This window comes from Furipterus horrens, unplaced genomic scaffold, assembly GCF_987537825.1.
Source record: "Furipterus horrens unplaced genomic scaffold, mFurHor1.1.pri manual_scaffold_7, whole genome shotgun sequence".
Taxonomy (NCBI): Eukaryota; Metazoa; Chordata; class Mammalia; order Chiroptera; family Furipteridae; genus Furipterus; species Furipterus horrens.
In genome coordinates this window covers 18025615-18041183 of record NW_028327177.1, presented here as the reverse complement: position 1 = coordinate 18041183, position 15569 = coordinate 18025615, and the positions used below count along the sequence as shown (strand labels likewise).

General features: G+C 34.3%; 1 protein-coding gene across 3 annotated transcripts in view; it reads right to left on the bottom strand.

Annotated features, from left to right (window-relative positions):
* CSMD3 (CUB and Sushi multiple domains 3) overlaps nt 1-15569 on the bottom strand; it is a 908638-nt gene that overhangs the window by 537368 nt on the left and 355701 nt on the right. For all 3 annotated transcript variants that reach the window (XM_090283433.1, XM_090283434.1, XM_090283435.1), the window contains 2 exons: nt 11859-11946; nt 1319-1443 (listed from right to left, as the gene is read on the bottom strand). In XM_090283433.1, coding sequence (XP_090139559.1) covers nt 1319-1443; nt 11859-11946 — 213 coding nt within the window. The remainder of the gene's footprint in view (nt 1-1318; nt 1444-11858; nt 11947-15569) is intronic.

Below are 15569 nucleotides of genomic sequence, written 5' to 3'. Positions count from 1 at the left end.
CTTTTTATTATGAGTTGCCAGTGCCAAGGGAGTGGAATATACCTGTTGCTTCTGTTTTGTCATTTTTTACTTTCTCCTTAATGCTCCAAAGTCTGTCTTTCTCTCCATTCTACAGATAGCCTTATGAAGGACTTTGCTATTTTTCAGGTATTTGATCTTGGGAAAGTAACTGTCTCTCTCTAAGCCTTACATTCCCATCTCTAAGATGGATATGGAAGTGGCTCCGTCAGTTTGCTTTGAGGATCAAATGTGAAGAAGCATATGCAGTGGTTAACCATGCCTGGCACATAGCAAGTGCCTAAAAATGGTGCTGATGATGACAATGTTACAGGAACAGTGGGTAATCTCCCACATAACTTGATTTTTCAGTTCCTTCATACTTCTGAAAGCATTTTTCTAGTCTCATAGGCATGAACATTCATCTCTGCCTCTATATTGCCACTTTCTTTTTTTCCTACCTAGCCAGGTGTCAAATAGTTTGTCTCTGCCCCTTTACTGTAGCTCTCAAATGTGTCCCCTCTATGTCCCTCCACTATCATCCTCATTATCTCTGAAAGTAGTTTACAGGATGTGGTGAATTAGTGAAAATGTCCTCTGAGGCAGAAGAGCTAACAGAATTTTGAGTAAAAAGACATTGAAAGATGCAGAGGCATCATAATTACAAATACCAACAACAAATATGCAATCAAGAAGTCAGGAGGCTAGGAGGAAGAAGTGTTCATTTTCAAACACAGCTTAATAAAGTTTAGAGGGGAAGGAAGGGGGTTCATTTAATTTAGATGGAAATATTTAATTTGTAGAAAGGGATTGGAAGTAAATCTTATCTGCAATTACTGATAATACGAAGGCTAGAACACTCATGATTCGTCTTAGATTAAATTAATTATAGGACCTGTGCTCCGCATCCATGGCCACCGATATCACTGCTACTGGACACATAAGCAATTTAAATGGTAAATCATGCATGTGGAGATAGAATTATGCTTTAATTAACTCCGAACTCTCATATCAATGCTTATACAAGGTAATCTGTGATCTTTTAAAAAAGGCCAACAAAGTTACCATTGCCTTGTAGTAGATATTTTATGTTCCAATCTGTTGCTATATGGTTATTAGATTGGGAACTCCTTGGAAATCTAACACAATGGTTCACCTATTACAGATTTTCAATCAATACTGTTAAATGTATGAGCTGAAAGTTTTCTTAAAGACTCCATTACACCTCAAAGATTTAATTAAAATTTATACTCCATAGAACAAAGCTGAAACCATTAAAATGTGTTAGGACAAGATTTTTATTTCAAAGACTTCTCTTTACCTTTACACACAGGCCTGTGATCACTCCAAGCAGCAAAGACTTCAGCTATCCGTTGGCAAGTGATGCTCTTAGCACCCTGTAGGACATAATCTTCATCACAAGAAAACTGCACAGTTGATCCAAGGCTAAAATTGAACAAAGGATTAAAAGGCAGGATTAGAAGCATATAACATAATGCTTAGGCTCCATTTCTGCTGGCAATATATCCAATAGGTCAAAAAGTGTTCCATAGTGACAAAAAGAATATTTCTGCTCTGAAGTCAAAATATAAAAAAATGATTTGAGAAAATATATAATAAAAGTCACAAACAGATTAATCTATTGTAAACTGATAAGATGAAGTAACTGGTAGGGACTGTATAAAACTGTCATCAAGTTTAATTATCTTGCTATTAATTACAGAAGCCAATATTAAATAATTGAGTAAGCGTCCCACCCGAAGTAGGTAGTAAATGTGAAGCAAAAGGTGAACTTCCTAACTTGAATCCCAGTGGTTGTGTTCATGCCACATTTCTCTAGCAGGTATTTATATGTATATGGATTTGAACATATATTTACACATCCATGAGTATATGTATATGTTTATATATATTTAGGGCTGTAAACTGTGCTGATTGTTCATATAAAATTCACCCATCTTTTATTATTTACCCTGTTGTAATTTGGATTTTACTACTCTTACCACTAAAAGTGAAGTTACTAAAAAGATCATTTTTAAAAATCCTAATTGATGAAATATAAAAACTGACCATGCATTTTTCATAAAATCCTTAAACAGCAATTAACCAGCAAAATATACAAATTCCAATTTTCTTAACATGACACAAAAAGCCCTCCAGCAAGTAAGTCATCTCTAACCCAGTGCCACATGTGATGAGCACTTCCAGCAGCTGACAGTTTCTGCACCTGTCATGTTGACCCTTCTTTCCTAGAGGGCCTTCCCTGCACCGTCTCACCTAGCCTGGGCCTGAATAGCTCCTGTTTAGTTCCCTGAGCTTGTCATGCAGGGACTTTGTGGACACATTCATGGAGAACAATTTAAAAGGAAGTCTCATAGAGAAAGGGAAGCCAGTGAGAAAATACCTCAAATAATTTACGCCAAGTGTTGGCAAACTATGTCCTACTGGCCAAATCTGTCCCATTGTCTATTTTTGAACAGCACAGGAGCTACAAATAGTCTTTATACTTTTGAACACTTGAAAACAATCACAAAAATACCATTTTATGAAATGTAAAAGTTACGTTAAATTCACATTTCAATGTCCATGTGTAAAACTGTATTGGAACACAGCCATCTTCTTTCATTGACATATTACCTATGACTGTTTTCATGAGTGGTTGCAATGGAGACTCTTTGGCCTACAAAGTATAAAATGTTTACTATCTAACCCTTTGAAGGAAAAGTTGACCCACCTCTGGTCCAGGCTAAAGGTGACAAAAGACATGAAGTAAGGGTGGTGTGGCAAAAAACCATAGAGGTTTAATATATGGAAAAATGTAGGCATTAGAATCTATTTTCCACTGGAGTCATTTTCATTTTCTCCCTCTCTCTTCCTTTTTATAAAGTGGTTTTACTTTAAATATAACACAAGTTCATAAAAGTGTACAAAAATACAGAGCTCATTGAATTATCATGAATTAAACACCCGTATAACAAGAAGTAGATTATTTTGAGAGTCTTCTTGGACCTCTTAATGACTAAGTTTTATGCAGACTACCCTGTAGCCTGCTCAGTCTTATAAATCTACCTAAAGGTTAATTCTCTACCTTTTCTTACTTCCCCACTTCAGGAAATGAAAACTCCATCCTTATAGTTGAAGGCCAGAAACAGTGGAGACATTCTTGACTCATCTTTTTTTCCCTTACTTTTCACATCCACTCCCATGGAGCAAATCCTGTTAGCTACGCTTTCAAAATCAAGAACCTACCATGCCTCACCCCTACTGTATCACCACCATGATCTGAGCCGCCGTCATTTCTCATCCGTGTTATGCTGCTTGCTATGTGTTTGTTTCCAGGTTCTGTTCTTGACTACCTGTAATCTATCCTTAAATAGTACTCATAGTAATTTTTTTAAATGGTTCAAATAATGCCATTCCTACACATCAAACCTTCTAATGCTTCCCCATTTCACTCAGAGTAAAGGGAGTGCCCTTACAAAGGCCTGTGTGGTCTGCTTGTGCTAATATGCGGAATATATTTCCTATTACTTTCTCCTTCAGTCTCTGTTCATTAGCCACCCTGACTTCTTTGCCATGGCTTGAAAATATTAAGGATACACTTGCCTCAGGGGCTTTACATTGCTGTTCTATCATCATAGAAAATGTTTATCAGGAAGTCCATATCTGTCACATCCTCATTTCTGATTTTTCTTCACATGTCACCTTATTCATAACTTCCTCCTTGACTACTCTATAAAACAAATACTACTAGTCCAAAATCACCTTCCATGTTATTTCCTTTACACAGTCTGATATAGTGTATATTGATTTGCCTACTTGTATCTCTCATCCTACTAGAAAATCCCCAGAACTTCTATTTTGTTTCCCAACCTGTCATATATATTCTAACATACTGTAAATAAATAAATATACATAGGTAATTTTGAGTGAATAAATGTTCTTTAGAATATATGTAATAAACACAAATATGTATTTTTTATAATGCAAATTCATTATCTACAATGGCTTAAGCCAAAGATAACATATCCCTAATAACTGGACAAAGTTATTCTTGGGTGAAATACCTTCTCCAGGCTGTTTAAAGAGCTTATAACCCACACGCACTCGCCTCCCACCTCCTGACACATGTGGCTTGTTCCAGTAACAGCAAAGAAAGCAATGTGATTAGATCACAGAAAATGAAGAAGACAGGGGCAAAAATTGAATTAAAGAAGCAATTAGAGATATGGGGTCAGATCATTTATGAATTTGTAGGCCATGGTAAGGATTTTAACCTTTACTCTGAGATAATTAAGCAGTAACGGAAGTATTCAGAGCCAAAGGAATACCATTATGTGACTTAATGTTTAAAAGTGATAATCCTGGCTGCTGAGTGAAGAATAACCTTTAAGGGACAAAGGTGGAATCACGGGGAGTGGTTAATAATCTATTGCAGCAATCCTAGCTCTCATGGAGATAATATGACGGTGACTTGTACTATGAAGGTAGTTTTCAGCAACTAATGATGGTAAAACTTAATTTTTTTTTTTTTTTTAGAATACCTTAGTATAGGCCTGGTCCACAGAAATAATTATAGTTACTATTTTCTCACTAACTTAATGAATTAATGATTCTGTCAAGGTCACTCTATTTGTCACAGATGATTTTAATATTATTGTTTAACCACGCTCTTCTTGCTCAAAATAATAAATTGCATCTGGTAACTGAACTTGTTTCTTTTGATTATAGAAAATGAATTCACTTACACTAAAGATAGACAACTGGTAATAATAAGTGCATTGCTACTATACCAGAGACTCGCCAGTGATGGTCTTGGCATCAAATACCTCCCCTCTATCCAAAGATTAACAATATCAACAATGTTTTCTTCATTGAATATGCTGGGGAAGCTAGTTTGAACTGCAGTTAACAGTTTAAGCTGCAGAATCATAGAGATCTTTCAAACCCTAATGCCTCCCTTTCTCAGCTTTAAGACTTTGAAAAAATAAAAATATCTTCAAGCTTCCTCATCTGCTGGGATCACATAATGAAATATAATTTATAAAGTACATAGGTACTAACATATTTTAAACACTAAATTATCTCCCTCAATCTGGAAATAATTGTGAAAAACATCCATTTCTTTCCAACAATTGAAAGAAAGACTCTTTATTTGATATCTGCAAGCACCACCATCCAGGATCACAGCTAAACATCAACATATCCCAGACAAAAAGTATAAAAGTACTAAATGGCACGGAGAGGGCAAACACCAAGGACATAACCAGTCTTTTGAGTAGCATCCACGCGCAATAATATCCAGGAAGTCGGTATCTTGAACAAGTGCACCATTTCCTTTTTGTGAACTGATTTAATATTTGAATCAAACTTAAAGACCACTTACAACTAAGTTTCATCAAACATACGTATTTCTAGGAAACTAGTTATACTGTAGTGACACTAAAGAACGGCAAGCCGTACCCACTATAATTTCTCTGTCACCACTGAAAAGACAGCTAAATAAAAGCACAGCTATATAAAAGCTTCTGCTTTAATAGGTTACTTAATCTGATAGCACATCCCAACATAAATGACTGGACACATTTTTAATTTGAAAGTATCAAATCACCAAGCATATGATATGCAATGACATAGTTTGGAAAACAAGTGTTGATCTTCACCATGATTATGCTCACCTATGTTGAAGCGCTATTTTTTTAAACTATGATTATTATTGCAAAACACACTATTATATCAAAGCTCTCAGTGAAAGAAGATAAAAATTTTTCAAAATATATAATATCATCCTATTTTTTACACAAAACAGCTAATATAATTATATATATATATGTATATATATATATATATATATATATATATATACACACATAAATATATAAACTAATCGTCGGCAGCCGTCCGTCTTGAGAGACGATGGTGTAGCTTCTTAAGAGTCTATCTGCACCGCCGAGAATGGCTGTGCAGTCCGACTCGGGAGTGACAGTGTCTCCTCCCGTGTTGAATCGACATCTTGCGATGATGCTGGAGTGTCCTCTCCAGTGAAGCTGAAGCTACAGAGCCTGGGCAGGGTGATATAGAGGGTCTGCTGTTGCCCATGCAGCAGACCCCCCCTCTCTTCGCAGCTGAAGGGTCCAAGGGAAAGACGGAGTCAATACAGCTTGGCTTCAGGTGCGCCGCAGGAGTTGCCGGTGTTGACTACAACGTCAAACCGCCTTAGGGACTCCGGCTCCGGATTTTCTGTCAGGGTTTACTCCCTTAGCCTTTCCCCTGAAGAGGTATGCCGCAAGGCAGCGGAGGTTTTTTGGAGTCAGAGTTTTCCTTCTCTGATGTGCCCTGACTGGAAGATCGAACCAGCGACACTTAGCTCGCAGGCCGACGCTCAATCCACTGAGCCAAACCAGCCAGGGGGGATATAAACTAATACAGACATAGGAAGAACAAGGGATGGTGGCTGGGTCAGAGAAGAGGATATAAAAGATAAAGAACAAGGAATCTTTAGAGCATTGTACCAAGAGCGAATTTGGGCTGCTTCCAAATCTTGGCTATTGTACAGAATGCTGCAATGAACATAGGGGTATATACATTCTTTTGAATTAGTGTTTCAGGTTTCTTCAGATATAGATGTGTAAATAAAAAAGCTGTGGTACATTTACACAATGGAATACTACTTGGCCATTAAAAAGAAGGAACATCCACCCTTTGCAACAGCATGGATGGACTTAGAGGTCATTATGCTAAGTGAAATCATCCAGTCAGAGAAGGACAAGTACCATATGATTTCACTCATATGTGGAATCTAATGAACAAAATATACTAGCAAGTAAAATAGAAAAATAATCATAGGTAGAGAGAAAAGATTGATAGCTGTCAGAAGGGAGGGTGTTGGAGGCTGGATGAAAAGGTGAAGGGATTAAGTAAAAAAATAAAATAAAAACAGACAACAATAAGGTGACTACAAGAGGAAAATGAGGACTGAATGGTGATGGGAAAATTGTCTTGGGGTAGTGAACACACAATAGAGTGTGGATATGACGTGTTGTGGAATTGTATATCTGAAACCTATATAATGTTATTAATCAATGTCACCCCAGTAAATTCAATAAGAAAATCTTAAAAAGACTAAAATGTATTTAAATATTGTTTCAATTTTTGTTTCTTTGTTTGGTTTAAGTATCAAAATAATCTCCTGAATGATGCACAAATTCCTTACTTAATGTAATTGTATATTTTTTCAAATTATAAATGTACAGCTACAAAGTATCCATGCATGTAAAATGGTCTAAAAATTAAGCCATCTGCAAATAGTTTCTAAAGTAAAAATAATTCTAAACATGCAGAAAATAAGTATCAAAATTACCATAAAATACCAGTTTAGTTCTTCAAAAATAAAATGAGTCTTTAAAATGTATTTGCATTAGTAATTTCAAAAATGATTTAATTGCACAATAGGAAATCTGAAGTATATTTTTATCAAAATGGTATTTGGAGTAGAAATTTTTACATGATTTTCCCCTTTTAAAATTACAGAAGTGATTTATGATTATTATAGAAAATGTTGAAATTTAGATTAGCAATAATACTTTAAGCTTTACATTGTTAAAATATTTTAATGTAAATTCCACAATTCCAGTTCTCTTATTCATATTCATATTCATAGTTTTAGCCTTCTTTCCTGTAAAAAGAGAACAATTGTCTTTTATAGAAAGGCTATTTCTCCAGCTGGGTTTTGGATTTGTACACCTCCCCTTCTCATTATTTGTACCATTAATCATCCATTCTCTCTCATGAATATTTGGCCTGCCATTTTAAGCTGGAAGCTAAAGTGATGATATTAACCCACCTATTAGGAGGTAGAAAAAATTACAGGTTTATATAATTTATCTAAGGAATGACAAATTACCTTATTTTAAAATTATCCTGTTTCTGGTTCTAATTTTTATTGATGAGTTTTTTATATATTTTGGAAAATTTTCAACACACACCAAAACTTTTCTTCAGAAGAGAATAAAAGAACTCCATGGCTTTTTAATGTATTGCTTGTTTCATTGTTCTTATAAAATTAATGTCATTCTTTTCCGAAGATAGTATCAGCAGAGCCAAGTCTATGTCAAATGCAAGGAAAATCTAATGCAGCATTCACACACTTTCATATTTTGGTCTAGTCTAATTCCTTCTTCGCACTGTTGCTTATGATCATTTTGGATATTGTTTCTGGGTATTTTGGCTTGTGCAATGTTAAAAGCCACCCAGTGGCACAATCAATACTGAAACTAACCATTATCCTCTACTTTTTCAAAGTTTTGGTTATGCTAAACCTTGATATTTTAATATTAATAATCAAATAACTGTGAATAGACCCCCAGATGACTGTCATGCTATGTTTAAAAATGGATGACATAAAAGAACAAAGCAATTGAATAGGAGGTTTAAAGAGTTAACATCAAAGTAAGAAAACATTCCAGAGGCATAGAAGACTGGAACCCTGTGAAACACAACGTTGTACATTATCCAAGGTTATCAGTTTAAAAAATATATGTATTAGAATAAATCATGAAAATAATATTAAGAATTAATATTTGGATAAGTCATCCTAATTTTTAAAAATTGCCTGTATAATATCCCATTTGATATATTCCTGTAGCAGTTAAAATGGTCATTTATTATCTCATGAAAGAAATAACACTATGCAAGACTATCCCACAATGCATTTTGTGGGCGATATTTTAAGTGCAAAGAGTGACACACAAAGTAACTACGTCATTGTTTGTGAATGTTCAATGATTTATCAATTGGAAGGACAGTTAAGATTTAACACTGACTACCACACTAATATTTATATCTTCAAACCTCTATGGAGATGCTAAAATTAATAATAAATTATTGCATATGTTAATAAAGCAGATATGGCATATTAAGTTGTTACTGCCTTATTAAGCCTATAACATAAAAGAAACTCATTTTTTCACATTCAGTTTATCAACATTATGGCCCACTGAGGAAAATTTCAAGTAGATTGGATTAGATTATCTCTAGATGCATTATGGCTGTAACATTTCATGAATCAATCCGCTTTTTATTAAAGTAAATCTGCCAAAGCAAATATACCTCAAATATTTCATCATGTTTTTATGCATTTGTAACTCTTTAATGAATAAAGAGTGTCTAACTGTTAAATTCGGTGTATTTAACTTTTAAATCATTCTCATTTAACATAAATAAGTATGCTATGAGGCAGTTCCTTCTAATATGTATATCATAAAAATTACATAACCCCAATTAAAATAAATTTGTAATGAATGTTTCTTCTTGCAGTAATACGTTTCCAGTAAAAAACTAAAACAAACAGCAATAAATAGTGATTTAATAAATGGTGGGCAAGTCTCAGTATCAGCTTTCTGAAGAGTAGAGAGTGACCTGGAAATTAGCAGGTAATTCCTGAGGTTTACTTTCCAGGTATAAAACTCAGGAAAACTATAATAATAGCTATTGTAATGAAATATAAATAGCTATATTAAATATTACCCAGGGGTATGTGATAATAAAGAATATTTCTGCATTTCTAAATTGGGATATGGATTCCCTTAACTTTAAAAGAAAACTAAGTCCCAAGCATTCTACAAGGGTAGGACACACAATGATGTTGCGGCTCTGCTAGGAATTACACGCCTTACCGTAATCGTTAGGGAAGACATGGTCCTTCATGTATCATCCTTCCCCTGTTTCTGCTCTCTCTCACCTTTGACTACTAAGTCAGCTGGAGACTATAGTCCACAGAACCAGAGATTTACAAATAGCCTGTATGTTACTCTTTGTCCCAGAATCATAAATTAGAGAAAAGTTCCACACGATGTCTATGCAATAGAAATGAGCATGTGAACTGCTACCTTAAAGTTATTAATTGTATTTGAGAAGTTAAACTTAGAGTGACAAAATTACATTATATATACATATGTGTGTGTGTGTGTGCGTGTGTGTGTGTGTATATATATATATATATATATATATATATATATATATATATATAATAGAATTCCAAATTCTGTCAGGGTCAAATTGGTTCCCAGCAGGTCAGACTTAGTGAGGTGAGGAGTGTGAACTAGTTAGGAGCTAAAGATGTTTTTTGCTCTTGGAGTACAAAGTGTGGAGCTACGGGGAATCTAAAGGCCAACCCACAGACAGCGGACAGGCAGACAGAGGTACACTTGGCTACAGCGTGCTGGTTTAGATGCAGAGTCTGAAGAGATCTGCTGACATCTGCAGTGTGGTTACAAATACCATGTTGTTTGTCAGGACTCTAATAGTGGACGCAGAATGAGCTAGTTCATGCCACAGGTATCAGCACAATACCAACAAAAAATGCCAGCACTCCTTTTTTATTGCAGATTCTTCTGCCTTTCCTTATAGGCTAAAATTGCAGTTTCCAAACTGTGTCAGGCATGCCAGGTGGCTGCAGTGAACACTCACGAGCTGCAGTGTGCTGGACATTTTTGAAGAAAACACAGACATCTATCATTCATTGTGCAAATCACTGGCTTCAGATAGTTCAACATTCGACCACTGTATTTCTTTCACTGACATCATATTTTTGTGGAGCTGGATTTTCAGTAGCTGCCGTGATAAAAAGCAAGTACCACACCATTTCGCTGGGAACAGGAAATGAGAGCAGTGATATCCAATCTAATTCCAAGGCTTGAGAAGTTATGAAGTGCATGACGGTGCCAAGTTGTTAGAACATAAAACCCTAAGAAAAACTACTTAATAAATGCATGTGTTGGGTTTTCTCTGGGCCTGAGGAGACATGAAAAATGACTGAAATATTAAGGGCATTGTGATACTACGCAACTGAGAATCTTTTGTGCTAAAACATATACTCCATATTATAGGCCTATTTCTTTTTGGATAGGAGTGTTTTACAAAGTGTGTCTGGGGCCACCTACATTGTAATCCCGAGAGGGAGAGGGTTGTTACTTACTCAGCCATACTGACCACACTTCAGATGCCTGAAGGTGAACATCACAGGAAACTAAAGAACAACATAAACAAATGAACTAAATAGGACAAGGAGCAGAATAGCAGTCAATATGGGGGAGGGGGTGGGAGACAAGGGGAATAAGTAAGGGAAGGGTTTAGTCAAGGAATGTGTATGAATGACTCATGGACATGGATGACAGGGAGGGATATGATTGTGGGAGAAGGGGTGGGATGGGTGGGGGAGAGCAATGGGGAAACTGGGACAACTGTAATTGAAAAAACAAAAAATAAAATAAAATAAAAAAGAAACTGAATTTTCATACTGAAATTTTTAATTAATTTCAATTAATGAAGTGGTTAGCTGGAAATATGAGTCAGGTGGGTATAGCTATTATTTGAAAGGCTACAGAGCTTACATTTTACTTTCTGGATCAAGTGTAGGATCTCTGGGGTATAAAATAAGGGACTGCTCATGGTCTAGCTACTTTCTACCTTTTTCACCTTCTCTTCTACAATCCGCATCCATCTTCACCATGGCAACCTATGTGACCTCTTCACACACACACACACACACACACACACACACATGCACGCGTGTGTCCCATTGAGCAGCAGAATTCATATACAAATTCATACCTTTCAAACCCAAATCCCATGATTTTCAGTAAGTGCATGACAAGAAATTAATCATCCCAACTCCACATGTGCTTTCTGACATTATTTGACTTGGCACTTGAAAATAATGAAACATTATTAATAGTAACATATCCACAGAATCTAGCTGCTACAATTGTAGGTCGCCATGTCTTCATTTCCATATTATTTATCACTTTTTAAATTTAAATTAAACTTTAACAAAATAATAAAATAAATATTAAAAATGTTACCTAAAATCTGATCCAACTCTCTTCCCATTTTCTGGTTCACCTGGATCTGGACATAAATTGGAAGCTGTTTTAATACCTCCCTCATTTACTGTAACAACAAAAGAGAAAAAAAAAAGAATCAAAACATATATAATTAGAAAATTAAGGATGTTAATATAAAAATTTACATAAAATAGATTCTCATACGCTGTTATTACAGTTTAAATATAAAAAGTTAAATATAATTCTATAACTCAGTAATTAATACAATTTTTCTATTTGTGGACCTATAAGTAATTAAGTTTAATATTCATATTCAATGAATATTAACACTTCAACAATTAATGCTTTATTTTTCATTACTATCAAAATTGTGAAATCTCTGGAAATGCATTCCCAGTGTGTCAATATCATAGGTTCCATTATTATTAGCAGTAAAGGAGTCATCACCAGTTCTAACAATGTCAACTGGTATCTGTTATTTTTAAAGTTGCAATAGAAAAAGAAGACCTTATGAAAAAAGTTTAAGGTTATTAGCACTTCTTATCTGGTCTATAAAAAAGCAATTTAGTCTGCAAATGCCAAGATAAATCTATAGTACAAATCACCTAGCATGTCCTAGAATTATGATATAATGATAAAAAAACAAAATAACAGCTTTTCCCCTAGCAATTTTCATGATGTTTTACTTATTCTTTATATCCATTTTCAGTACTTCCATCAAAATACCCAGTTAACAAAAGATTAATTAATATGCTCAGTGAATGTGAACACATTGGATAAATACATTCCAAGGTAGATTTTTTAATGGGAAAATTGTCAAACCAGGTAGTTCTGAAACACCTGAGTGATATTGTTTTATTCATTCAATTGCATAGTAAACTGGAGAATAATTTCCGTTTTGCTCTTTTTTAAATTATATTTTATTGTTTATGCTATTAGAGTTGTCCTGATCTCTCCCCTTTGCCCCTCTCCACCCAGCTCCTCCATTCCCTCAGGCAATCCCCACACCATTGTCTATGTGTATTGGTCATGCATATATGTTCTTTGGCTACTCCTTTCACCTTCCTTCAACCTTCATCAATTTAGCTTTGAGTGGTAAATACGCAATGCAATATCCTGATGATGTATTATGGGATTGTACACTTGAAACCTATGCAATTGTATTAACCAATGTCACCCCAATCAATCTAATTAATTTGTTAAAAGAAAATAATAATAATGAACAGAGATTTCAGAAATGAAAATATATAAACCTTGCAATGGTTCTCAACTTGCACTATGGATTAGAATCTCCGTGAAGCTTTTTTAAAAGAATAAAGATGTATATTTCTACCTCTAGATATTCTAATGAATTTACTCTATGGTAGGACCCTGGACATCACTTTTCTCTGTCTGTTTATTCGTTTTTGTTTTTTAATAATCCCTAAAGTGATTCTAACATAAAGTCAATGTTGAGAACCACTGGATTCCTGCATCATTTAGTATAGACTGGTCAATGTGTTCAAGTTGATTTATCAGATAACAAGATAATTGTCAGATCATGGCCCAACAGTCATGGCTCTAATAAAGTGGTGATATTTTAAATTACATATTAAATTTTATTTTTGTGACCTTCATTCTATAAAAATCACTCTCCTAAATAGCACCAATAATACCCTATTGCCAATTTTTTTACATATTCACTGATCCATGCAAAGTATGTGATATTTATGCTTTGCTTGGTCTATTGACTTCCTATTTTATTCCGTTTTACCTTTTTATTTGTGTGTGTGCGTTTGTGTGTATGTATGTGGCTCTTCTGTTACTTTTGCTGATATCACATATAGTGGACAAAAGGCACTGATCCACATTTGTCCATATTTTATATTTCCCTCATAGCCTGAAATATTACTTCCTTGTTAATGACTCCCAATCTATGGTTTTGTCATCTTTTTCAAGTTCTTTTCAATTTCCTTCAATGTTTTAATAAACCAAAATCCCTAATGTCATCTCATGTGCATGCTCATATTCAAGCTAATCACAGATGCCTGTAGGACTCTATCATCATTCATCTCCAATCCATCTTGAGTGTTAGAGGACTAACCGTACTCAAACATAGTTTTTATTACTGTTTAAGTCTCCTACTATCCTGGATTTCTAGTAGGTCAATAGTATTTCTCGCTAGACATCACGGCACACCCACAAGTCAGGTCCCACTAATTCTTTATCATTCTGCAATTTCACTGGTTAACCTAGCTCACTCCATGCTCTGTGTTTTCTCCACATCTCCATGTTTTCCCATTCTTCCAAATACCAAAATCCTATTTAATTTTCAAGACTCATCTCAAGTACCACTTTTTACAAAATACAATCCCTCATATTATTAAAGAGTAGTTTCACATTCTTTAGTCATATGTACAAAATATTATATCCCTCATAGAAGGAAAACATAATAATTTTAATATACCCACAATGACTATATAGGAGTTAATAACTTCTCAGTGACTATGTCCTGGTTATTTGATTAACAACTACACCTTGTATATTGTTTCTAAAGAGTCAAGCATTTTCAATGGGAAGCACCCCCTTTCCTATCTTTAACTGGCTTTTGTAAATATTGTCATACATATTATTAAAATGTGACTTTTAAAACATTAGAGATAATGAAAATAAGTGGCATGACTACACATATCTACTTTAATGTATTGCAATATATAACAGATCATAGGTTAATCTAGAAGCACTCAATGAACACATTATTAAAAATAAACATAATAAAAATACATTTTTTTCACTTCATTATCACCTCAAAATATAAGTTTAGGTCCTATGAATTTTTACAATATCTAACACCTACATAGCACTAACTATGTGTCAGGAACTATTCTACATTGATCTTACATTTATCAATTTATTTAATCTTCACAACAATCTTAAGTGTAGCTATTAATATACTTCCTACAGGTGAGGAAACTGAGGCATGGAGAGGTTAGGAATGTTTCCAAGTCATATTGATAGTTAATGTTTTAATCTAGGTTTAAACTTTGGCAGATTGATTCAAGAAATTCTATTAATCCTTGAGCCCTAAATCCTGTCTAGAAAGCTCAGCAGGACATAACAGCATCATTAATTAAAATTCAAAACACATTCGAGACACATGCAGAGAATAATTGTAAAATTCACCATTTTCACTTAGTTAATCCCAGGTTTAAGGATGTTAATTGTCAATTATGCGTCTATTTGAAACTGCCCTTTAAACTGCTGTTTCTGAACATATGCAGTGTGGGGAAGACTTCCCAATTTAAAATATAAAGATAACAGGTCACCTCTGCACAATACATGTATTTAATGTTCATTAATTTAAAGCAATTACAATAAAAAAAAATAAAGGGCAAAATGTATAATTGCTTATTTCTCTGATATTTAGCTATTTCATAATTGCCTTTAGCTAATGACGCCAACAAGTTCAAATGAAGTTAGTACTCATTTAATCAGTTGCTTTCACTACATAATGTTATTTAAGCAAGTGAGCAGATTTATCACTTTTACTACTTTTAATGTGGATAGTAACTTGAAGACTGCTAAGAACCTTTGTATTGCTTAAAAGTTTAAATACATGGACAGAGTGACTTTTCTTGAAAAGAGCATCACTATAAGGAATAACCCTTTGCTCTGATCTTTAAGGATATTACTATTATTATTATTATTATTATTATTATTATTATTATTACAACACGAGTCCTTTCTGCA